The 25,027-nt window shown below is 44.0% G+C and overlaps 1 protein-coding gene across 1 annotated transcript in view; it reads right to left on the minus strand.

The window, feature by feature from the left end:
• Positions 1–25,027, minus strand: part of VPS8 (VPS8 subunit of CORVET complex) — a 66,779-nt gene that overhangs the window by 22,326 nt on the left and 19,426 nt on the right. The window contains exons 17-36 of the mRNA XM_077785613.2: positions 23,799–23,889; positions 22,741–22,787; positions 21,783–21,872; positions 21,342–21,388; positions 20,644–20,866; positions 19,804–19,893; positions 18,628–18,679; positions 18,330–18,372; positions 17,529–17,601; positions 15,512–15,631; positions 14,888–14,959; positions 12,315–12,434; positions 11,186–11,242; positions 10,734–10,816; positions 9,375–9,459; positions 8,373–8,471; positions 5,368–5,457; positions 4,905–4,951; positions 864–1,005; positions 163–252 (exon numbers count right to left, since the gene is read on the minus strand). Of these exons, the coding sequence (XP_077641739.2) occupies positions 163–252; positions 864–1,005; positions 4,905–4,951; positions 5,368–5,457; positions 8,373–8,471; positions 9,375–9,459; positions 10,734–10,816; positions 11,186–11,242; positions 12,315–12,434; positions 14,888–14,959; positions 15,512–15,631; positions 17,529–17,601; positions 18,330–18,372; positions 18,628–18,679; positions 19,804–19,893; positions 20,644–20,866; positions 21,342–21,388; positions 21,783–21,872; positions 22,741–22,787; positions 23,799–23,889 (1,761 nt within the window). The remainder of the gene's footprint in view (positions 1–162; positions 253–863; positions 1,006–4,904; positions 4,952–5,367; positions 5,458–8,372; positions 8,472–9,374; positions 9,460–10,733; positions 10,817–11,185; positions 11,243–12,314; positions 12,435–14,887; positions 14,960–15,511; positions 15,632–17,528; positions 17,602–18,329; positions 18,373–18,627; positions 18,680–19,803; positions 19,894–20,643; positions 20,867–21,341; positions 21,389–21,782; positions 21,873–22,740; positions 22,788–23,798; positions 23,890–25,027) is intronic.

A 25,027-nucleotide genomic window follows, 5' to 3' on the forward strand; every position in this document is an offset into this window, starting at 1 on the left:
CTCATGTTCTGAGTATGCAGACACCTCAATTTATTGGTATTTGACAGGAGGCAAATTCTGTGGATTCTAGTGGAGGAACAAGGACAACATCCAAACTGAGCACAGGTCAGCATGCTGATGGCATGGCAACAATGCCACATTCAGGATTTGGAAGTACTGTACCTCAAGCATAACCAAAAAGGCACCATGGATATCTCCCTTCTTCTCTAGTAAATACGAAGAAGCCTCATGGAGCTGATGTTTTTGGGTTATCTGAGTTGAAAGGAAAAAAAGGTAAACATGTGTCTGAAGAAAGCTGCCAGTGTTTGTTTATCCACAAGACAATGCCAAGCAGCTGGCCAAGACTGGAGCCTGTGCTCACAGGCACTTTACCCAGGCTGAGCAGCTCTCCTGCATCTCCTTTTGTTTCTCAGCTTGCACTACTGCCACCACCAGCACTCAAAAATTACTGGTACAATTTCCATACAGAGAAGGAACAGTTGCTCTCCCAGCACAAGGCAGATTTTGGCAGCGTTGTTTTCCAAAAACCCCAGGCCTGTGATTTTATATACTCCCAACATGATTAATTAGCAGCAACACAGCCACCCTCTACTCTGCAGTTTCTCAGCAGCTTCAGAGCACTAACAGTCCTTTCTTATTAGCCCTGAGACCCAGCTCAGTGTTAGTCTATTCTAAATATATCCACCTGTGCTGCAGAAGAGCAGTTTAGCAGCTCAGAGGGACAGAGAGTACTAGAAACAGACTGGAAGTGCATCCAGGCATTAATCCAAGCCTAAGGTAAAGTGTTTGTACAGCAGTTTAAAGGGGTAGGAGCTGATGTGAATGTACCCCATGGCCCCTGAGATCATACATGCCTTTCCTACCTGGATGGTTTCCTCCAGTCTGCAGTATTCCAGAACTTTGAGCGTCTCCAAAACTTGGTCTGGGCTGTACTGACAGAGCAGCTCGATGAACTGCTCAGTGATACAGGGTGGGAGGTGTAGCAGGTCTTGGTTAATGCCTTCTCTGCAATAAAAAGGCACAAGAAACTAAAATCAAATTCTAGCCCAGAAATTTGGCTGGGAAGAAGAGTTTCTTATTCAATTGTGCGTTGTCTTTTATCTTTAATACCAAAGTTTAAAAATCTGGTTTTAAGAGGAAAATTATGCTACTTCTACTAGTTACTGGTGCTGGAGGTCTCTCAGCAGCCATTTCATTTGTTCCACAACATATCCTCCTGATGCCTCAGTACAAATTAAACTCTCAAAGACCCCTGTGAAGAAAGAGATCAGCACAGACCCATCTCCAGCAACGCCATGGCAAAGAGGCACAAAGAATTAGCCTCATTTCCTCAATGAAACCTTATGGTCTGAGTGCTCTGTTCAGATTCTGATTATGTATGGACTACAGACCTGCTCTGCATGTGTTGCTTTTGCTTATTGCTCCTGAAATTCTTCTTTGACTTCCTTTACCACATTTTAATGTTTCATTTCTTTGATCTACCTCACTGAGAAAGGAACTCGCACTTCTTTTAGAGAAATATCCCCATTTCCCAATTCGTGGACTCATTATTAAGCAAACTCCTCACGTGCAGAAACAGAAGAGAGAACAGAATTGTGAGCAGTGCCCATGTCCCTTTGTCGTGACAGTTTCCTACTGATTTTGGTTTTAAAAAGAGCAACGTGAAGGAGACTTCAGAGTGAGGAGGGAAAGGATGATGCCTTCCTGGAGCCAGACACAGCACCTGCAACCCTTAAATGAACAGCAGCTCTCTGCCACTGCATGTTACACTTCCCATGGCAGTTCTAGGACTGGTGCATTGCACACAGAAACAGTGGAAGTTTATCCTGGCTACAAAAAAAGGGTTTCTGCTGAAGCTCCTTCTAGGAAAGAAAATAGATCAGGGTGTGCATATTGAGTTTTATTGCCTTTCTGAACACAGATTCCTAAGCAGGAGAGAAGGTCTGTTAGTGTGCAAATGCTATAGCCATGGGATGGAAAAGGTCTGATATCCAGTACCCTCTATTTCCTGGGAGTTACAAAAGGCATATTACCATCCAAGAAAGGCCAGGAGAATGCTGTTGCTTGAGCAAGCCAAGAGAGCAGCTCACTGTGATTACAATGATGATAAATGCAACACGCCCAGAATCAAAAGCCCACCCATGTATTGATCACAGGGTGCAAAGTATGAGCACAACTTCACAAAAACTGTGCCCAAACTCTTTTGTTCTGACTGCAAAGAGTGGACCTTGAAGGAGCAAACATGAACCCTCAATTCTGCATTCACCATCCACTCCTCCCACAACAAACACCCTGTAAACTCCCCCAGTGCCTGCAAGGGGGTGAGTGCTGTCCTCTTTCTATGGGTAGACTAAAATAAAACACTATCTAAAATGATCTCTTCTGCCAAGACAGGAAAAATGGCAAGTCAGGCACCTATAACATGAGAACAAACTTCAAGTCTGGAAATAACTCTGGCCCCAAGTATTCATGAGTTCATGGGCAAGCTCACACTTCCCTCAGCAATTTATTTCATCAAGAAATGTAAAGAAGAGACAATGGAAAGAAAGCTGGATTTTGATAATTTCTAAAACTGACAATTGTGAGACTTGCAGGTCCTCTTCAGCTACACGGGATCCTTTTCACTCCAGTATAACCATATCCAATGTCTCCCCTGCCATACTCTTTCCAAAAAGCAAGAGAGAAGCACTGGTTTCACACAAAACCTGGCACAAGGGAGCCCTGCAAGTGTCTCAGGCAGCTGGGCACAGAGAACAGCCCTTGGGACAAACCCTCATGTTTTAGGAGTCTGTTACTACATTTATAAACCCAGAACACTGCGTTGCAAAATAAGTTAATATTGTTGGTATAATACATAAACACAAATGCCAACAGACAATGCTTCACTGTGTTGGGTTTTTAATAGAGGAAAAAACTCCAGAGTTTAAAATGGAAATGTAGCAAAGACTGATTAATGAGCTGAGCAATCCCTACTACATTCTCTGTTTCCTGGGGCTGCTTTATGCTACAAACATTCAGACATTTGGTCTTAATTTCCCCAGGCAATTCCTGTTAACCCTGTTTCCTCCCTTCCCCCTTCCACCTCCTTAAAAATAAATCTCTAGCTAAATTAAATGGGCCAAATTAATCCCTAATGCAATTCCACCAACTCGGATAGTTAGACCAGCATGATGAGTCTTGTCCCCACATGATCAAGCAATCATTTGTATCTGAGACCTTAAAAAGCTCATTTACTGCTCTAAGAATCTTTATTTCTACAAAAATTTTGCTTCACAAAAACACAAACATTTATATCGGATGAAAATAAAAATATGTTGCAGCAGAGCCTAAGCACTATTTTATGTGTAAATATACTACAAAGTGTAGGTGCATCTGCAGCTGTATCTACAGAGCAAGATTTCATCTCCTTCCCTGCCTCTCCCAGGATACAGTTCAGCTCCTTTCAATAGGTCTTAGAAGAAAACAACATCACAGTTGTTTTTTCCTGAGAACAGACCTCAGGATCTGAGTGTTATTAAGAAAAAGCCACGTGGCCTAGTGCACTATGTGGAACAGCATCCTTGAGGGAAAAGCTGAGAGCTGTGGGGAGATCAGATGCACAACGTTGTTTCCCATGGCTGGTTTGAACACATCACATGGTGCCCGTGATCAGAAGGTAACTACAGAAGAAATGGGTCTATTTAGCTCTAATTATGGTAGAGTGAAATTAGATATGTTTATTACTCAGAGATTATGGGAGGCACTCTGTGCAGAAGATTAGAATCCAGGTTAATTACTACCTTCACTGGGTGCAAGTGAGAGCACAGCATAAACAAAGTCCTATTTAACATCCAGCTGGGTTTCATTTCTGCTTAACTACTTTTTTTTTTCAATTAATCATTGATTAACTAAATAATCTGATTTATTTCCTACAAAACCCAACTAAGGTATTTTTTTATTTTGTTTTGATCCCGGAGAAAACAGGAGATGTGGAAATGAACATCTTCCAAACAAACATGTCTGTAAAACTCAGGAAAGAACAAAATGTATGTTTAGGGGTTTGGCTTGGTTGGTTTTTTCCATTAATATACATGCTAACAAAATCGAAGAAGTGATTGATTATTTCCAGGTTCTAGCTTCCAAAGCATGCTTTTTATTCCACGTCAACAAAAACTGAAACATTGACACTTGGATTTAGATAATATTGCCCTTTCTTACTCCCCCTCTTCAATAAGTACCATTAATTTGTAATTAATTGACAAGCCAAGATCTCTCCCTCAGCAGCATTAACAATTGCTTGAAAGCAACTGGAGCTGTGCATATATAAATGTCTTGTAGCACTTGATACTGATTTAAATGAAAGAGAACCCTCAGTCCTGAAGCACTGAAAGAACAGGCATAGATGGAGTAAGCAAGTAATTAAAAAGAGGAGCTTGCAGTGAAATATGGCAGCAGTTCTGAAACAAGAGAGAAATTAAAAATGTCAGCTGACCAAAATGCTCTTCTGTTTATGTTAAACTCAGGCATCTCAGTCAAGTAACCAAAGCAGGGGGTTAGGAAGAGAAGATGCCATTGATGAGAAGAGAAATGAGTGCTCCAGTCCCAGGGTAACCATTCCACAGCCCTCTGGAGCAGCTGGAGCAGCAGTGCCCAAGCTCCCCTCCACATGCCAGAGGCTGCACATTCCATGCACTAGAGCCCACAGCACCTCCCAGGCAGGGAGCTGGCAGGGACTCCCCTGAAGGATGCCCCCTAACAATGCTTCTTTTGGGCTGTTCTCCTCAGCTTGGGGCACCCTGAGGAGCAGGTCACCTGTCCTAAGCCAGACCTCAGCCATAGGCTGGCTATTGATGCACTGGTTTGAAGAACTGATTTGAATCCATGTCTTCACACTGCAGCTTGTAAACAGTCAACTTTCTACGTACCTCGGATCCAGGAGACTCCTCAGGAACTGGAAGAGCAAGAACTGGTCCTGTACAACAGGAGGAGACACAGTATTGTTATTTTAAATAAATTACTGTACAACAGTAATCATTGAACTATATCCACTGAAGAAAACACAGGTCCCAGCTGCTGCCTGCTGAAGGAGCTGCTTTAGGCATGTCTTGTGTTTGGCTGACAACAGCTCTGCTCTGGGACTCCAAGCCATACTGAACCCCAACTAAAAGCTGCAACCAGCAGCTCTGAGCTTATACATTTTTATGGCCAGAACTTTACAAATAGGCCAAATAATTGAGATGTAGCAACTTCTATCAGTGAATAGCTATAGCCTATTTTTCTTCTGTTTCTGACACAGCCATAACTCACCATGACTCTTAACAATCATTTCCTACAGGAATGACATCCCTACTGTAAGAAGACCCAAAGTAATGGAGTTTGACACTTCACCTGCAGGTTGGAGATGATGCTCTCGAGCTGCTCGCTGAAATGAATGGCTGCCAGGTCAGCTGCTTTACCTGGGCTCAGCACCAGCAGCTCCTTTTGGGGGGAAACACAACCAAATTAATTCCTTTTGACTTCACAGGCAATATAATTATGCAGCACCACTGAGCCCATCCATACTGTAAGTGCACCTTTGCTGAGATGCAAGTGTAAGATAACAAATACCATTGCACATAGAGAGTGTAGAAAAAACAGAAGGGTAGTTGGTAAAAAAGGATTTTTGAAAGCTGATGTTTTTGCTACACACAAGGCCTTGAAGAACACAAAACTCCTCACATCAAGAACCCACCTCAGTCCTAAGGAGAGAAGTTATTAATCAAATTTTCTCACAACTGCCTTTACCCCCTGCCAACAAGACATTCCCAGTGCCAACTGTGAGCCAGCAGGAAAGGGGAAACAACCAACCTGTGGGAATTTCTCAGTCCAAAGGAAATAGTGTTTAACTGGCTTGAACTGAATCAAACTAAAGGTTTAAAAGCAAGTTTCCTCTAACAGTTCACCATAACTGATACCTGTCCAGACATGAAAAAAGCAATTTCTTTATTGTAATACAAGGAAACAAGAGTCATTTAGATGCCTGTGGGTTTGCTTTCTGTCAAACTTGAGCTAAAAGGCTTCATATTACGGAAGTTTACACAACCTGCAATGTCAGCTTTTTGCTTCTAACCCTTCCAAATGCATCCACACTTCCAAATAAATGAAAAGCAACTGCTGCAAAACAACACTGTGCACCTGGTAACCCTTCCCAAAGGCCCTTGCTGAACCTAAAAACAAGAAAACACTTATTTACTGAACAAAATCAACTCTTACAGCAGTAAAGAAAGAAAATTTTCAGAAACATACATCTCGAAAAAAACTCAAAATGAAGAAGTTCCTCAGCAGTAGTTTGGCCTCCACTGAATAAAGCTAATGCCAGCAACAGACTGGGGCAAAGGGAAGCAAGGAAGAACCTGATCATTCCATGAGCTCTTTAGGAAGAGCTGTCACAGATGATGCCTTTGGTGAAGTTTCCAGAGGAAAATCTGCCTGCTCCCTAAGAAGCTCTGCAGTGTTTGACCCCACAGCTTTACTGCACAAGCTCAGCCCCTCACTGTGTCCCCATGGCTCTTTCACCCCACAAACCCAGGCAGTCCAAAGCACCCAGGAGGTCTCTAAGCACAGCAGTGTAGGGGGACACAAAAGATTCAGTGGGACTGCCTTAATCTATTTCTCTCTCTGGACAAACCCTCCCTGAGAGTCTCCAGGACTGCCAGGCTGGAGGAGGCTGGCCCAATCTCCCTATCTGGAACCTGTGCAACCTTCAGAGCCCATCCCCCAGCAAAACGTTTGGTGCTTGGGTTTCTATCCTCTCCCAGGTCTGAAGAACCTGCAAACATGGCACTGCTTAGACAGCCCCTGAGGGGACAGAACTGACACAAGGCATGTGGGTATGAGAGTGGAAGAGGACCCTTGTGTGACTGAAGAGGACATTTTATTTTTTAAAGATAAACATCAACAAACAACAGCTGTGGGATGATGGGAAAAATGAAAAGTGGCACTGATCACAAACTCCAGTTTCTGCCATACAATCACCAGGAAATCCTCTCCAGACACTGCAAGATGCTGATTTGCTGCATTCATACCTCAGCAAATGACAGTTGTCCCAAGAGCTGAAATCACAGCTTCACCCCAGCAAAGTAAAGTATTACTTATTGTTCCAAGTCTTTTGAATGTCTGAGAGCAGGATTAACACAATGGAAAAGCACAAAAGCCCACAGCAGCCATCAGGCTGCTAAACCATCTGGTTTACCAATCCTGGGAAACAGAAGATGTCAAAAAGAATCAGGGAGCTATGTCAGTGACAGCACCTAAGAAAGGTGACCCACAGAGCTCATCACCTGCCCAGCAGCTCTCTGGGGGACCAGGGATGCAGCAGAAGAAGGAAGCAGACACAAGAAGCAGCACAGCAGCTCCAGCCTGCCCAACCTGGAACCCCAGTTGCTCTGATGAGTTGCAATGAGTCAGGCCTGCTCAGACCCAGCACAACCATCCCCACCAGTCCCACAGCTCTGCCAGTGCCTCTGGAGAGGGGCTGTGAGCTCAGTGAGCCACTGTCAGGCAGCAGCATTCACAGGGTTTCTTTGTGCATTACCTTTTGAATCACTCTCCCTCTTGGTCCATTTTCTCATTAGTCATGCACTACTTGCAAATGCTGGTAGAAACTAAAAGTACTCTGGATGTGCCCATTAGCTTTTTGCCTGCCTCACAGGATACAGATTCTGTGGTCATTTTCTGCTAAGGAGTGTTGTCTGCAAGGCTTGTTTTACAGAAATATTTTCCTGGCTTATCTCCAGATCACCCTGGTGGGGACTGACAGCACTTTACAGGAGCTAGAAACATTACAGATTCCTCACACCTACTGACTGGACAATCATTTCAGACATCTTCATCCCCTGAAGCCAACAGAGACTGAAGACATGGGAAAAATTATTAGTTGGAGAAGTCTAACAGCAGCCTGTGTCTTACACAGAAGTCATGACCCCATCATCCCCCAGGTTAGCAGTGCCAGGGCACCAGGGCTGAATGCACTTCTCAGTGTGAGGAATCAGAATGAGGAGTTGGATCCCACAGCCTGCGAGGTCAGTAATGTCCATATCCTGCCCTGTTGCATGGTCAGGAGATGGAACACTTGCTAATATATCTCTACTGCTCCACAGCACTCACTACCCATCAACTCCTGAGAAAGCACCATTATCCAAAGAGCAGCACTTGAAACCAGGAAGCCAAGGAAGCCAGGCTGAATCTGAGAGAGGCACTTACAATAATGTGTGAGAGCTCTGAGCTCACAGCAGAGCTGTGTCAACAGCTGTGACTCAGCACCGGACACTTGTGCTTCTGCCAAAGCACCCAGCAGATCCCAGAGCCATTAGCAGGAGCTGAGGGACTGTGGCTGCAGGATGTACTGTACCTACCTCTATATGGTCCAAAGCTTTCTGCCACACCAGCTGCTTCTCCTCAGCACCGTAGCCAGGCATGGACAGAATGTTGTGGATGTAGTTGAAAACTTCTTCCTGTAAGGCACAAACCCATAAATGCTGCAGTGTGTTCTGCAGCACCACTGACAACACTGGCTTTTATAAACCAGAGTGTTTCCAGCAGCCTTGGCATGACCTCAGGGCTAGTCTTCCCCAAGTAGGTCAGGATGAGCTATCTAGAGGGAGGCTGTATGTCCCTAAAGAGTTCCTGAAGGAAAAGATAGCCGAGGGGAACCTGGTGCTAATGTGTTAAGCACTGAGGTCAAAGAGAATTGTTCTTCCCCTACTAGAAATGTCTCCTTCTTGCCCACAGGGAAAAAGGACAAGACATCACATGAGCTAGGAGCACAGGCAGAGAGAACATTCTGCCAGAGGGTAGCTCAGTTTCCCCAGCTCCTGAGCTCCTCCCTGACATTGGCCTCTCCTCCAGGCTTTCCTGCACTGTCCCCAGCTCAGGTGCTCTCCTGTTGTCAAGGTTTTCAACCACCTCTTCTGACTCCTTCACCTACACAATGTTCAGCATTGTGGGTTTATAAAGACCTGGTGAGGTCACATTTGCCAGATTCTTATCCCAACTTCTGTGGTAGAGAAGGGAATAACTCAAAAACTGTGGCAGGTATACATGCTGAAGGTAATGGCAGAGAGATAAGGACAGAGAGACTGTGTCCAGGGGAAAAATGGGGGAATCAATAGTAGAAACAAAAAAGTACTGCAGTTAGCCACATCTGCAGTAAATCTCACTCTTAAAAAGAAACTTAAAAATCAGCTCCTCTCCACTACACAAACAGCTTTGACTACAACTAAGAAACCTGAACTGTTATGGGCATTTTTAAGGTAATTATGCTAGAAAAGCAAGGCAGCTGTGCCCAGTCACTGTGGTCAGCAGGACAGGCTGCATGGCCACAAAGCAGAAAGGTCAGGAGCACCAGAGTTACTCACCTTCCTCAGGGGATCCCGCAGGTAACAGCCGATGATTTTGTCATAGCGAAGCTGACGTTCATACATGAACTCACAAATCTGATAGCTGAAAGAAAGGGAAACTTCCCACATCAGGAAAAGCACTCGGCTGAGCCAGCACAAGAGAGAGGCAGCATTTGGAGTTACATTGGGGTTTTCAGCATACAGGCTGGGTGGCTCCAGTTTGCTGGAGTGCCATTTGTACCAGCCTCAGGCCAACCTCAACCCATCAGGGTTGCCCATCAAGCTCCCTCATCTGGGAAATTATCACACAGATCAGAGAAAAGGAGTTACTAAGGGGAGGGGCAAGGGGCAGAGGATAACAACTCTTAATGAAATCAGGTCTCATAGGTTCTGCTGTCAGAGAGGTTCTTCTTTGTTTCCACAACACTCTAAGCTAGGTCAATCCACTACACTTATCTGAAGAAATTCACTGAACATGACTCAACAATGTGTTATGACACAGCTTCCTACCTTCACATTTTAATAAACATCTTCAATATTTTAGACTTTACATAAAATCAGATGTAACTGAGTCAAACCAAATCAGGAGTCTGATAATTAATATTACACTATAGCTCTTTCACCTCTGGAAGTGGCTGAGCTGGGGGGCCTGGCTGTCAAATTCTCTGAAGCAAGGAGAAAAAAATGTGTTTACTGAATCTGAAAAATTTGATTTAGTTACTCCTTCTAGGACACACAGGAGAACAGGCATGGCACACCCCACACTCTTCTCCCTCTGATCCTTTGTAGGATAGTGGATTCATTCATAAAACACCTGAACTCACAGCCTGGATGAAGATGTCCTCCCTGACTGGCTCTGCTCTGGCATGACAGACTCCTTCTGGAATCATAAAGCATCTAAAGGAGATGCTGGAAATGTTCAGCCTTTCCAGACACTGTTTTTGTCTCTCCTACTCAATTCTAAAATGAGTACCATGGGGGTGGCTCCAGACCCCTTCATGCTTTTAAATCCACCTGTGGGTCTCACCCCAGCCAGGCACCTACATCTGCCAAGGGTAGAGCACTCCATTATATAACTGTACCTCTGAATACAGCCTGGGCTCTAGGATAGGGAATGTCAAAACCCATCAAGTCCCACAGGGTTTCTTCTGAAGGGTTTCCACAACTCTACCTCCTTCTTTTCTTAACAATGCTTTCTCTGAGAACACCCAGGAAAGAAAGTCTGGGACTAAATGTGAGCATATTAAATGAAGCATGATGTGAATGCACAAGGAAAATAACCCCAAACACAAAGTAGAAACAAGAAAAGTGGAGCCAATAGAAGATCTGTGGAAAAGATTTAAAGGCAGTTTTTATATACTGTGTCCAGCAACTCACAACTCAGCCTTCTCTGCCATTTGGATAAGGCGGCTCTCTTCAAACTGCACGATCCCTCCTGCCTGGAGCAGCTCTAAAAGGACCTGCAGGGATTGAACACCAATTATTTAAAGGGCAGCAACAGCAGCTGAACAGCCAATGCCACTACAAGTACATGGCTCCTGCTCTAAACATGGTAAGAACACAAGGCTGGCTTCATTGATTTGTTAATCGACAGTCCTTTAACTAGGAAGGTCATGAGCTTATGAAAACTGCCTGCCTCTGGTTCTTTCTCCTGCAAGCAATGCTGGGGTGGGACCCTTCCCTCCTGCTGTGCCCAGCACTGCCCAATATTCCCATGCCCATGTCTTTGGCATGTGACCCAAAGCCCATACTCACTGCCAAGGCCAAATTCTGCTCCACAGTCTGGCCTTGCCTGGTGCTCCAAGGAGCATTCCCTGGAAGGCTCTTACCTGCTGCCTCTCGGAATGCCGGGAGTCGTCATCCGGGCTGCACAGGAACTCCAGCACCTGTGCCAGGGTAGAGGGTGGTGTGAGCCAGGCCTGGCTGCCACAGCTGGGAACACAAACCGACCACACACCCTGAGCACCAGCAGTGGCACCAGCAAACCACCACACAAGAGGGCCATCTGAATGTACCTGGAACCAAACTGGGAATGGCAGAGAACTGCTGAAAGACTCCTGAGAGGGAAACACAGGACTCTGCACAAGGATCTAGAACCAAACTTTAGGGAACCCAGGGAGTATAGAAGAACTCGGGGAACTCCAAGTTTCTGCTTCAGACTACACATCAAAGAGCTGGCCTCACTACACTGACCCACTCTCCTGGACTGTGCCATCTCATCAGGAAAACAGGAAATTATGTAATTCATAACATCTAATATATGTGGAATGAAAGTGTTTAATACAAATCTGTTTAGCCTCCACAGAGTTCTTCAGTGTTAAGTTAGGACCAAGGACACACATATTCTAATTCATTTTTATCAGTGGACATACATTCCTACTGTCATCACAGCAACACTACTGTAGCCAGTGAAGCCTCCTCCTCAGTCCCAGGAATTTAAGTCCCAGGGACTTAAGCTGCGGTACAAAGTTAACTCACACAAGCTTTGGGTATCCATTGATGCAAATGTCTTTTTCCAACAGCAGAGAGGTAGTGGCCACCTGAACTAAAAATTACACATTACACTTATGTGCTCTATAAGCTCACTAATATAATTTTAGTTGACAACCATATGCCAGCCTGGCTTGGGTTGGAAGGGACCTTAAAGATCATCCAGTTCCAGCCCTCTGCCATGGGCAGGGACACCTTCCACTAGACCAGATTGCTCACAGCTTCATCCAGCCTGGCCTTGAACACTTCCTAGGATGTGATGCAGTTCCAGCCAAGGTGAAACACTGTATTGTGCTTCCATGGTCTGTCTTACTTCTGCTCCTGAGAAACCAAAGCAACAGCCCAGCAAGATGCCACCTGGTTATAATGCACCAGTACTTCCAGACCTGCTCCAGTCTACAGCACTGGCCATGCTTTCTGCAGTGGTGCATCCTGCTTGGAATGTCACACACACTCAGGAATACTTGCCTGGTCAAACAGTGTCCTGTTGACAAACAAAGTGTTGTTGGGCTTGGCCAGCTGCCGGGCAAGGAAGGTAAAGAGACAGCCAACCTGCGATGGGGTGAAGTCGGAATTCTCCACCATGACCTGAGAAATGTTGGAGACAAAAGGGAAAAATAAACCCACAAGGAATTGATTCTGCAGCTGTCTTTAGGAAAGTTAACTGGGACAAGAAGAAATCCCTGTGAGCCACTGTGTCTCCTACCCCAGACACCTCTTGGTGTTAGTCCATCCTGAAAGTCAAACACAAGTTCCCTTCCCCAGCAGTCAGCTGTGTCACCTGAAGACACAGGCAGTGGGTGTGTCCTTGCTAAAGCACTTCTGTCCCAAAGCTGAAGAGGCTCCACCTTCTTCCTTCTATTCAAGGGAAGAATTCTTGCATGTCCCTAGTTTTCAGGTGTGAAGAGGCTCCAAACCCACATGTATCTCTGCCTCTGTAGCCTGTGTTGATCATGGAACGTGGAATAGCTTCTGAGCAGAAAAATGTTGTCACATGGTTAAAGTATAATTATTATAGAAGAAAACAACCTCAAACACCTCATTTCAACCCTCATTTTACTACTTCAACTGTGGCATGAAAAGAACTACTCTAATAGCTAAGAAACAACTGCAGGTATGGGGAAAAGTTTTTCTCACATTAAGTTAGCATTAGTCTAACACTAGAGAAACTTGTGGTTGTGCACACTTGAAATTACAGGAAAAAAGAATATCTAAGAGTCACTACAAAAGGGATTGGAAACCCAAGAAGTGCTTTTCACCTCTTCTGGTATAAAAAGCATGAGCCTGATGTGTCCTGACTTGCTGTCTCCTGCTTCAAAAAAACCTAAACCCTAAGTGAAAATGAAATGCCCCTGTTTGGAGTCCCCTCTAAGAGCAGGGTGTTTAACTTGGGAGGAAATCCATCACCTGGACAACTCTGTCCACTAAGATCTAAGAACTGCTGTAGCAAAGCCTTGCCATGGAGCAGCTCACAGTTTATCATCTCATTCAGTCGGAGCTGGGGGGAGTCAATTGATTTCTTCAAGTGACCCAGAGTTCCAGACCCCAAGAGATGCTAATGGTTTTGTGACACAAGAAAGGCAGGCAGGCCAGACACATTAGAGAATCAAGCAGAGCTCTGCTTTAGGCACCAGTTAATGTAATCACTCTTTTTCAGTTTTCGTTTTCTGTCTAAAAACACTATTTCTTAACAGTCTAGTCAGAACAGCACTACCTAACACCATTAAAAATTATTCACTGAAATATCTGTAGTGTTTTATAAATTTTAGCTTTTTTTTCACAAACTGGGTTCTTGTCAGTCTATGTGAAGGTGAACGTACTACATCTCTGGAATAGAGCAACTTCCCAGAGGCTGCAGACCAGCCACATGGATGATTCATTTGGTAAAGTTTTGATCAGTTTTAGCAGAATGTCTGTGTTCACCAAACTATTTCAAAAGCACTGCTATTTCCTAAGTGTTTTCTTTATTGTTAATGACAAATTTGAAAGTTTCAAGAGTTTTAAACTTTTATCTAAAAGGACAGCAGATTCCAGACCAAAGGACTGACAGTTTTCTTAACAACACATTGTTTCCCTGAAGATGCAGTGCTGCAACCCTTCTCAAGCTGCCCTCCTGCTGTTCGTGCCATGACAGGAACACATCCCCAGCAGCTCTGGAACATGGCTGCAGTGTGCCACCTCCTGCTAACAGCAGCTCAGGACACAAACCAGAGGGGCTGAGCCAGCACGGGGCTAAAACAACCCTCAGAGCCACATCCTGCTCGGGCAGGCTCACAAAACCCCTCACAGTGGCATTGTCTCAGCCCACTGCAGCAGCACCGCCACCCAAGTCACTCGCCATACCCTTGTCTCATCGATCAGTGATGACAGGGACAGGGAAATGCTACTTATGGTATGTTTATACATAAACAGCTTCCAAGTGGAGTCACTCATGATTAATGGTGACAGCTTGGAGGGGAAAGCAAATGGTGCTTGGCAGCGAGAGCTTTTAATGGGAACATCCATTGTTGGGAACAGGGGTTGGGGATGACAAGTGATTTCCAGAGCAGCAAGCTGATAACTGATATTTCTCTTCTCTCCTAAACTAAAGATAGGCCTGTCATCCTGGAAATGCTGCATCCCAAACATAGCATTTACAGGCACTGGGAGCAAGGATTCAGCAGAAAAGCAGTGGCACCCTGCCAAGCACAGGATACCTGGGACCTTTTTACCTGCTCAGAAGAAACCAGGGAGTAGATTCAATGAGCAGCAGATCAAAATAAGCTTAACGGTGCAGAGATGAGAAATTTTACAGAGCACCACCCCAGTGAAATCACAGGAAAGGAGATCTCTCTGTCAGCATATTTAAAGTGCATGAATCATCACTTCTGAATATCCAACCTACAGCTTTGGCTGAGATGAATCCATGCTCCTGCCCAGCACTTTCTCAGAGGTGTCAGCCAGGGCAAGACTGGAAACACTTCCTCCAGATTACAGGCTCTACTGCAGAGCACTGCATGCAATCAGTCAGATATGAACAGTTAATTTTTAGGCACACTCACTTTCAGAAGAATGTCCACAATTCTCTGTTGATACTCCACAGCTTGCTTATCATTCTTAAAGTCTTCAAAAGTCTGAAAGAGGCAAAATACTGATATTTTGAGCAGAATCTCTCAAAATAACAGCAAACACAAAGCAGCAGCCACATCGCAAAGCAGACAATGCTGGTTTAAGTCCTTTCTCTGCATATCCCTAAACAGATACTTCCAAGATATACTTTGCTCTTTTGTAACTACCAAAATGGTTTTTACACATTCAGGTGAAAGTAATGGGTCCAAACAGACATAGGAAATGCTAGACATTTGGAAAGTAAAAAAGACATATTTCCAGGCAGGAGATATGAGATAGGCACTAGACCACTCTTTACAAATATATTATTCTGTTTTAATGACAGCCTCTGTTGCCAGAACTTTCACTGTGTAATGTCATGTTCATCACTCTGTATTTAAGGCCACAAATGACTACTGTGATTCCTTCTGGTATCTTACAGAAAAAGCACCAGAAGTGTTCCTGCCCCAAGCCAGGAACTCCTGGTTTAGCTAAAGCACAGATTGGTTGACAGGAGCCTCACTGATGATGGGAGAACTGGCAGAGCATTTTCCTCTCAGAACTCCAGGTTCTCTTACCAGAGCCAGCACATTGAGGAATTCCCGCGTGTCAAAGTGCAGCAGGGTCCGAACATAAGGATAGACCTCCTCATCCACAGACCCCTCAGCTGAGTGCAGCCGGATCAGGAACTCAAACACCTGCAAGGACAAGGCAAGCAAAGACAGCAGATTTCCTATGGATTTCAGATAACTGGGAGCACAAGTGTGTGGGAAAGCAGCACTGTTATCTGCTTTACACTTAAGCTTTAAAGTTCCTTAGGAGTCCATCAGTTCTTATTTGAGTGATGTTTTCTGTTGCTTGTCAGCTCCTCCTAACACTCACCAACCAATTTAAGATCAATCAAAATTTAAGATCAAACAAAAATAAAGGCTTATTTATACTTGCAGACAGAAGCATGTGAAATTCCCTGGCAGCTTTCCTGGAAGCTGTGCAACTCCTCCTTATCCAGGGCACAGCTCCTCTCCTTGTCAGCAGTTCACTTGGGAAGACCCAGTCAATCTGCCCCCTCACTGTGAGGCACAAAGCTTCTGGCACTGCAAAGACTGACTGAGGAGCTTTTCAGCTCTGTCTCCTCCACTGACTTTGCAGTTCATGAAATTTGAGGGTATCTTCCAAAATAAATTCCCTTTACTGAGCCCTGACAGAGGTGTCCAGACCTCTGGAACCAACCCCTGTTGTATTGTCCGTCCCAGGGAACCAAGAGGGCAGGGCCAGCTGCAGGTGTCTCAGCCAGGCTCACAGCAGAGCAGGCTGCCAGCAGAAGGGAGCAGGTGGCTCCAGGCTGGAGCAGCACTCAGGAATATGTGTCAGGTACACACTGAGATCCCAGGGACAACTCACTTGCAAAGTGCTTTCCCAGCCACCCTTTGCAAGTGTCACTTCCCCCCCATTTACTCCTGTTCCGAGTTCATTTTCTGCCAGCACAGTGGCAGTGAATCCAGCAGGAATTAGCAGCTTGTCTGTCAGATCCACACCTTCCCTGCTGACCTCTGGCAGCTAGGAATGCTTAAGAAAACAAAAAAAGCCCACCAGACACAAAAGTGTTACTTAAGCCCAGCTCTCAGAACCACCAGGAAGCACAGAAAGGAGAGGCTGAAGGCTCTTCTAGCTCAGGGCTGCTGCTGCTGACTGGGCTCCTGCTTCCGCTCAGAGCCTGAGCAGGGGGCAGCCCAACAACCTCAGGAGAGAGCAACAGCCAGTGCTTGGCCCTGCAAAGTGGAGTGGACTGGTCTGCACAGCTGCTGAGAAAAGAGGCTGCAGGAACCCAGAGCTACCACATATATAGAGCTACAAGTTCTGGACTAGGAAAAAATCCAAACAGAAAAAACACAAACAAAAACCCACCCCACATTCAAAAACTGGCTGTTCTGTTGTACTGCAAAGAGAAAGTGCAAAAGCAAAAGCACTTCCTTCTCATTGGAACCCTGAAACTGAAATGAAATGCTAAAAGCACAAAAAAGTATTTGTTCTAAAACTAGCCAGAAACTTAGGAAGAAGTTTTCTGAGCACAAAAAACAATGATAAGGAACATCCTGTTTCAAGAACTTGTCAGATAAGTCCAAAAGAGTCAAAAGCCTTCAAGAAACCTACAACCAAGAGCTACTTAGAGACATTTCTCCCCAGGGTCAAACCTGTGTCATTTGCATTTGAAAACAGGGAAGACTCTCCCATATTTGACATATTAAGTTTACAAAGAAGAAACAGCCACACATTTCTGGTAACTCTGTGGTAAAGAGTAAGGCAAAAAACCCAGTTACTGAGAATTCTGTGTTCCCACCCTCAGTTTACAACTGAAAGAAAAATATTACATTTAAATGTTCAGACTGCAACAACTGTTTGATTTCAGTTGTTAAAAACTAATTTTGTAATTTCAGTTAAAAACTAATTTTGTAATTACAGCAGGATACACTCATAACACAAAGATACAGTTATCAGACTGATAATAGTTTGCCCTTGGAAACCCATTAAATAAGACATATGCAGCTTATTCGAAACACCTCACATGGGAAAGCTGCCTTCCAAGAGGTTTCTCACCTGATTTTTCACCAGAGGTACCAGATCTTCAGGAATATCACCCAATGGATACGCACGGCCTGCCAAGCAGCAGCTACAGAAAAAGAGGGGAAAGGCATTTTAATACACCTGACATTAAAGAGACTGAGAATTGTTCATTTTTTGACTTAATTTTCCCTTAACACAAGGTAAACCAATTTATTTTGTAAATCATGAAACCAAGAAGCATCCCAGGCAGCACTGCTGTTAATACACACTAAGCCAATGCACTGCATGAATGTACAGTCATTCCACAGCAGGAAAATAATGGGAAAACTCAGTATCTCCCCCAAAATTTTCTATTTTAGGAAGCTAGAGCAATGCAGAAGCTAACTTCACAATCTTGCATAGACTCCAGAAAGGGGATTCACTAATGTATCCCTCCTGTGCAAGCTCCTGAAAATGACAGGGAACCCAGCAAGGAACAGCTGAGTACAGTGATCCCAAAAGGCAGGGTAGAACACGGCCTGCTACAAAACATGAGGCTACTGAGCCCTTGGTCAAGGAGCTCTGTGTCTCACACACAACAAAACCTAACTATGAAATTAAAAACATACATCAGCAGTAACGTGGGCTCTAAGCCTCCAACTTGATCCCTCCTATTCATGCACACCACATGCAACAGGAAGGGATTTTAAATTTAAGTGAGCTGCAGTGAGTACCCACTGCTATTTCACACAATCTCTCAGAACCTGAAGCTCCCAATAAGGTTCTGCAACTACAGCAAGTTTAAAATCGGGTGCCACCACTAGACAACACCTCACACTTTCTGAAGGACCTTACCTTATATACACAAGCAGCTTGTTTCCCATCACCACCTGCTCATCTACAAAACAAAAATTATTCGTCACCATTTCTTCACCAAGACAAGAGACAGAGATGCAGTACTTCTCCCACAAAAACAGAGTTTATCATACAAAGTAGAGCAGCTTTACACACAATACTAGAACACTCTGCTGTTCTCCAAGACCCTTATATTGGGTATGCATTCCCTTTCGCATCTCTTTGTTGGAAGTGACTAGGGATATTCAAAATATCAATTATCCAAAGTAGAAACCTTAAAAGGGAAAGCATTCTGTACCTGTGAGAGATTTTCCAGCATTCAGTGGAGGAGCAATGACTTTGAACAGCTTCTGTAACAAGAAAAAAGGCAGTGCTCAAGCAGCTGGAAAAGTTCAAAGCAAAGAACCTGTGTGGTTTCAAAACAGAGATCAGTGGGGTGTCTTCCCACAGAAATTCTTTATCACCATGTCTTCTTCTAATTAACAGGCACAGAAGAGTCCAAGGCACGGAAAAAGATGTTTACAGCTGATTTTCTAGAAAAACAGCTTTCATTCCATCACTTCTAACCCTAAGCTCAGGCCACACTAAAGCAAAGCAATATCCAGCAGTCCCAGAGGTCAGTCAGAGCATAACCCACCAACCCCACATCCTGTTTTTGTATATCTTGTCACTAAACAAACGCCACCATGCAGCAGGGTCACCACAGTCTAGTTTGAGCATGTAGAATGAGGACTTGTCTAAACACTTGCCCCTAGAAAGCAAAGTTATTTGTACTCATACAGCTACTGCTGGATTTTCAGAATTCCTTTTTAAAATTATGACTACCTAAAGAGCCTTCTTCCTTAGAAAAATCAAATGAGATTATAGCTGCTAAAACTTGGGCAGATTTTCCCATTCCAATGGTTCCAGTTCTCTATGTCAGCCCTACTAAGAAAACACCAGCAGTGCTTCCATGGTGAAACATATTGGGGTTATAGAGCCATTGGCATATCTCCAGAATAACCAGCAGAATCAATTGGGCCTTCAGAGAGCCTTACAGTGAGTCCTATGCTTCCTGCTGAGATCTCTTCCCAGTGTTCAGAACAAGGCCTGCCTCGAGCAAGGGCTGTTTCTGGCCTTTTGTATGAATTGTGTACATGCAGTCTCCTTAAATAATCATGTTATTATCTTCTGCTGCTTTTCCTTTTTATTTTGTTAACATGACTATATTTTCTGCCCTAACTCTGCAGAGGATTTCTCCTTCAGCAGGGAATTTGGTGTTCTAAAGCATAGTAGTTACAAATCACTTCTCTCCTCTACTGCATCCAGTGAAATAAACTTCACATACCACACATTATTTCCCCCTGGAAATAGAAATGAACAAAAATACAGAATACAGAGAATAAAATAAGGCTTTGGGTCTGAAATGCTGTTTCTCAGGAAGAACGTATGCTGAAGAGCCCAGTAACCCCTCCTGCAGGAGCACCTCTCCTACCTCCATGGGACTGATGAAGTCGTTCATCCCACTGTTGTAGACGTAGATCATGGCATCGTACAGGCGGTTTTCCCAGCACAGGAGAACCACCTGCAAGGCAGCAAAGCACAGGGCAGCTACACAGCTGCTCCTAGCTCACAGCTTTCTCACTCCCCAGGCACTGTTCTTGCACTTCCATCATCTAAGGGTACAACTTAAAGCAGAATGAGAATTTCTGCTTTCAGAACCAGTCTCTGTGAAAAACCCCAAACCCCCCAGAGGAGTGTTCAACTTATTGATCACATAGCAAGCATGGAATCTAACTGTCTAGAGTCTAACATTCATATGAGGTTAAAGAATAAATTTTAAAATTCCAGTTCTTCAAAAGCCTTGCTCGCAGTAGTTTGATTGTGTTAGTGAATCATAACATCAGGCTTCCAAGCAGCTTCACCCTTGAAATGGAAAGCCATGCCATTAGAAAACAGGACTGTTGAGCAGGAACACCTCGCTGCTCCACTAACTGTGGTACAAAAGCAAGTATCCAAACACAACTCCAGCTTTCTGTGCTCCTGCAGCCTTTGATGTCAGGTAAGGTACGCAGAATGGGAAAAAGTGACTGAGAATAACTGTGAAGGATTTTCCAACACACTCAGCTGCTGGCGCATTAACTTATGCCAGGACAAAAATTGGGGGACCAAAACACAGCCACGCTGTACAATTCCCAACTCACAGAATTTGATCCCAGGGACACAGGAAAACCCCACATGCCATTCTACCACTTTCTACACTTAGAAGCACAAGATGTTGTAACTGCTGATTTATTCAGAGGAGCTCAATACAGTATGCAACACAACCACTCACCTGCTGAATGTCTAAACTGGTGATATCCATATGCACAATGCAGGCTTCCAAGTTTTCCAACCTGTTCTTGTCTTGGAAGTGAAGCAGCAAGTCTTTCATCACTTGAGCTGTGATTCCCATCAACTTATCACTCAAGATATATGGCTCCAAGCACTCCAGAAAGATGCCTTTGGCTACAGAGTTCTCACTCATCTTGTCATATATCTGGTTAAATAACAGATCCCTAGGAGGAAGGAGAAGTTTAGTTATCAAATAATTTTATTAAAATCTCCTTGCTTGTCAACTTACCAAGGGCTCCAAATTAAACTCCATTTTCTCTGTGTTTCCCAGGCTCAGGGACTGAATGCCCTGTTCAGCTTCTGTACTGATATATCAATATATATCAGTGCGCATATATATATGTAAAATATACATATTATATATATATATAATATATATATATCAAGGCATGTTCTTGGTTCAAAGCAACTTTTCTTCTTCAACATACCAATGCAAATTTAAGAGACTGTTTTGTTTGAGTACGAGTTCCTCACTTTGGTACTAGTTTTTAGGCACTCCTCTGACCTGTGATGTGAAATGTGCCATGGAATGATGTAATATAATTCCTCTATACCATGTGGTGTCACAGGAAACAGCATTGGGGGTACCTGAGGTGCTGGGGTCTGCCCTGGGGGACAGGCCTGCAAGCCCAGACTTACATGCGCTGCAGCAGGAGACAGTAATCCACAATGACAGGCACCACATCCTGGGGAACAAACACAACAAAGTTGTAGAGACTGACTAGCAATAATCCTGCCAAGCAGCACATCCTACAAAGCATGAAATGCAGCCTGGCCAACACAGAGCAGTAACAATGAGGTATTTGACTCAGCTGGTACTGGCACAGTTACAGGTTTTCCATATGCTGATGCATATGGAAAAAAGCTCTGCTAACATTCCTGCAGAGTACAGAGAGCACATGGGTTCTGCTCTGCCACCCACTATACCCAAGTCCTGCTTTTGTGAGTGCACACAAGAGGTGAGAGTTAAGCTGATCCACAGGAAGGTTTTTTCAAAAATAGATAAGTAATGTTTGCAGCAAACCAAAGTTAATTTAAAAAGCCAAAGGATTTCTACAAGAGTCCTCTGGAGCACCATACCTGAAAGTGCTGCTCCATAACCTGGATTTTTCCTTGGTCAGGACATTTCTTCAGAGTCCGATCAGTGTAATGGAGAAGGATTTCAACCATCTGAATTACAACAAATAAGAAAACTCATCCAAATTCTATACTGAGGCCTTGCTTGGTAGCACATTTCAGACTGGCTTGGGAGTTGGCAGCACTGTAAACTCTGCTGTCCCATTTTGGGTATGAAGTGCTGTGGGCAGGAAGGTGAAGGTGGAAGAGGCTGCAAAGAGAGTGGTGTGACAATGGCACAGAAGTGCCCAGAGGGATACTGAAGGCCTACACTAACTTTAACTGACCACAGAGCTGGCCAGCCAGGCCAAATGCCAGTTTTCAGGCTGGTGAACATATCCTGAAGCACAGGGCTCATCTGCTCAACTTTACCCTAAAGTATATTACACAGCAAAACATAGCTACCCACAAATATAGTAACAAGAACAGAGCACAGCTAAATAATTACTGCAGTAAGTGTGTACTTTAAACACACCCCTCCCAGAAGTGAGTTCCTGTAAAAACTGAACTGGATCAGTTGAAAAGTTTATTCCATGTTCACATAAACACACAGCACAGTTTCCATCCTCAGAGTCAGCAAGTCTGACTTACTGATGGACACATGCCAAACAAAGGTCAGGGAACTCCAGAGTTACCTACACAAAAGATTTCTCTTCACTGTGAGGGGACCAGAGATCTCCAGGCCTGGATGATAATGTCTCATTTTGGATTGCTAATGCCGCAGATTTTACTCCCACCTCTACCCAAATGGTATTTCCAAGTTTTTTCTAAAATTCTGCTCCCACTTTTAGCAAGAGAGGAACATGTACATGCTCTAGAGATAGTTGGATTAACTCATGGAGGACAGAAACTGTTCCTTTCAGGAACACAGTATCACACCAGCACACATGAAAATCCAGTTGGGAAGAGCTCAGGGACTCACTCTGTCAGCAATTACAGCTTTCCTCTTGCTCGTGTCCCCAGTCAAGCCTAGAAAGAATGAGGGAGTGAGGTGAAAAACAAAGCTTTTCCCATCTAAGCTACCAGTAGAAATAAAACAACTCCACAGTTCAGATGCTAACGCAACTACCCTTGAGATATAGAGGTCAGGATATGTAAATACACAATTTTGTATCCTACTTTTAGCCCCCTCTTCTTCCAACAAACAAGAACAAGTCTGAATGCTGTTTAACACTGAGAAAACAATTAATGGAGAGCTGTCAGACTGTACATGAGGGTAATTGCTGGAGGAGGTCTTGATGCAAAGACGCTAAAAAAAGTGCACTAAAAGGGGATAATATCATAAATGCAGTTTTCTTTATTCAAAGCATTACAATCTACTTTATTGTGCTATACCCATGCACTAAAACAAAACACATCTTCATATACTGGCAATTTCACAGCAGGATCCTGTCCTGGGGACTTGCATCCCATCTGTCAAAGCCATCAGAAGTTATTTGCTGTAAATTCAATGTATCCAGTTCAACTCTGACCACACAAGTGGCAGTTTCTGGCATAAATTACAACTTCTGAAGCAACCCCTCCTTTGTAGGAAATGTGGTGCCAAAAGCCAGCATCTTTTTTTCAGTTCCTTGTACAGTCAGGGGAGAGACCTAGATCAAAGCATCTGCTTGGCAGAACTGACAGAGAATCACACTGAAAGGTACCTCTATGTCATGCATGGCCTTCAGGAATATTTTAGCAGGTTGGATATTCAACATCTGGATCTACCTCTTTCATGGCAAAGTGACAACAGCAAGGAGTCACACACAGATCAAGCCTGACTTTCATTTGAGTTGCTAAAGGGACTATAGTTTAAAAAATAAAACCAAAAAACTACTGCATATAAAGATCGCTTCTGCCAAACTCAAAGCAACACATCCTATTTTCTCTTCTTCAGTTCAATTCTGTTTTCTTCCCCTTAAAAGTGATTCCTGTATGTGCAAATATTTAAAACCATCCCCAGAGGTTTCAGTTAGAAGCAAACAAGTCCAAACTTACCTACAACAGCCTTTGCTTTACCTTCATAAAAGGACCAGGCAAGAGCCAGGGCATCTGTGAGACGCTCTTGTTTCAGAAGGTGGTCAACTCTCTAAAACAACAAGGAATACTGAACCTCAGAGCTACAGAAAAGATGATTCCCTCCCCTTTAAGACCACCATTTCCCAGTAGTGGGTCACGGCTCCCGACAACAAGGCAACAAGACACCTCAGAAGCTCTCACCACACTACAGTAAAGGACAGGATCTCAAAGAGATTCTCTCAAATGCACATTTTCTGCTGGACTAAGAAATGTCAGGTCCCAGTACACCAAGTCCCTGTGGGGGGACGTGTTAAGTCAGATGCTTTATGGATGGAGACTCCCAGCATTATTGACTGTCTGATAAACAAAGGATAAAAAATTTCCATTCCCATTCCTTGCCTCATCACTTGGAGCACAACAGCTTGGAGTGAACAGCTCTGCCATGCTTTCAGCAAAGTGTGTACTTATCCTACACCCTCTATTTCTCCTGAGTTCACAGTCAGCAAGGACTGAAGTACACCACAAGTATTTTCTGCTTTAAGGAACTATTAACACCCAACATCGAGCACCACTGGCCTTGGTATGATAGGTCAGTGTCAAAGAACTGCTTGAGAAAAGAGAGATTCCAGGTCTCAGCCCTGCATCCTGCTCTGCAGCAAGAATTCTGTTTCACCCTAAGCACCACACACTCAATTCAAACTCTCAGTTAAGTCCCCTATGATAGAGGCACAACTGCAACATAGCAGAAACCCTATAGTAACTTAAAGAGGGGCTGTCTCAGAGCAGAAATTGTGTTTGACTTTGGAATTCCAGGAAAATCTGTACCTGAAATAATGGATCAGAACAAGACTCTTCATTACAGCTTACTAAACCAAATTCAGTGGTGAATGGCAGGAGACAAAACTAGCAGAGAGAAGCAGCCATGGTAACTAAAACCTCAACAGAGCTCAAATGCTCATATCCTATTAAGGGTCCTGATACAATGTCACGTAAAGGAGTTTATAACCACAGACAAGGACAACTGCCCTAAAGCAACCTAAGCAAGAGGAAAAATGGTGAAGGTCACTGCTTAAAGGAGAAATATGAGATTGCAAAGAAATGGCTACCAGATCTCCTTGAGAATCAGTCCAGAAGCTGATTCTTCATTCACTGAAGCCATCTACATATAGGCATAAGCTGAACTTACTACTAAAGTTTGCTGCTGACCA

The sequence above is a fragment of the Lonchura striata genome, chromosome 9, assembly GCF_050655825.1.
Source record: "Lonchura striata isolate lonStrDom1 chromosome 9, ASM5065582v1, whole genome shotgun sequence".
Taxonomy (NCBI): Eukaryota; Metazoa; Chordata; class Aves; order Passeriformes; family Estrildidae; genus Lonchura; species Lonchura striata.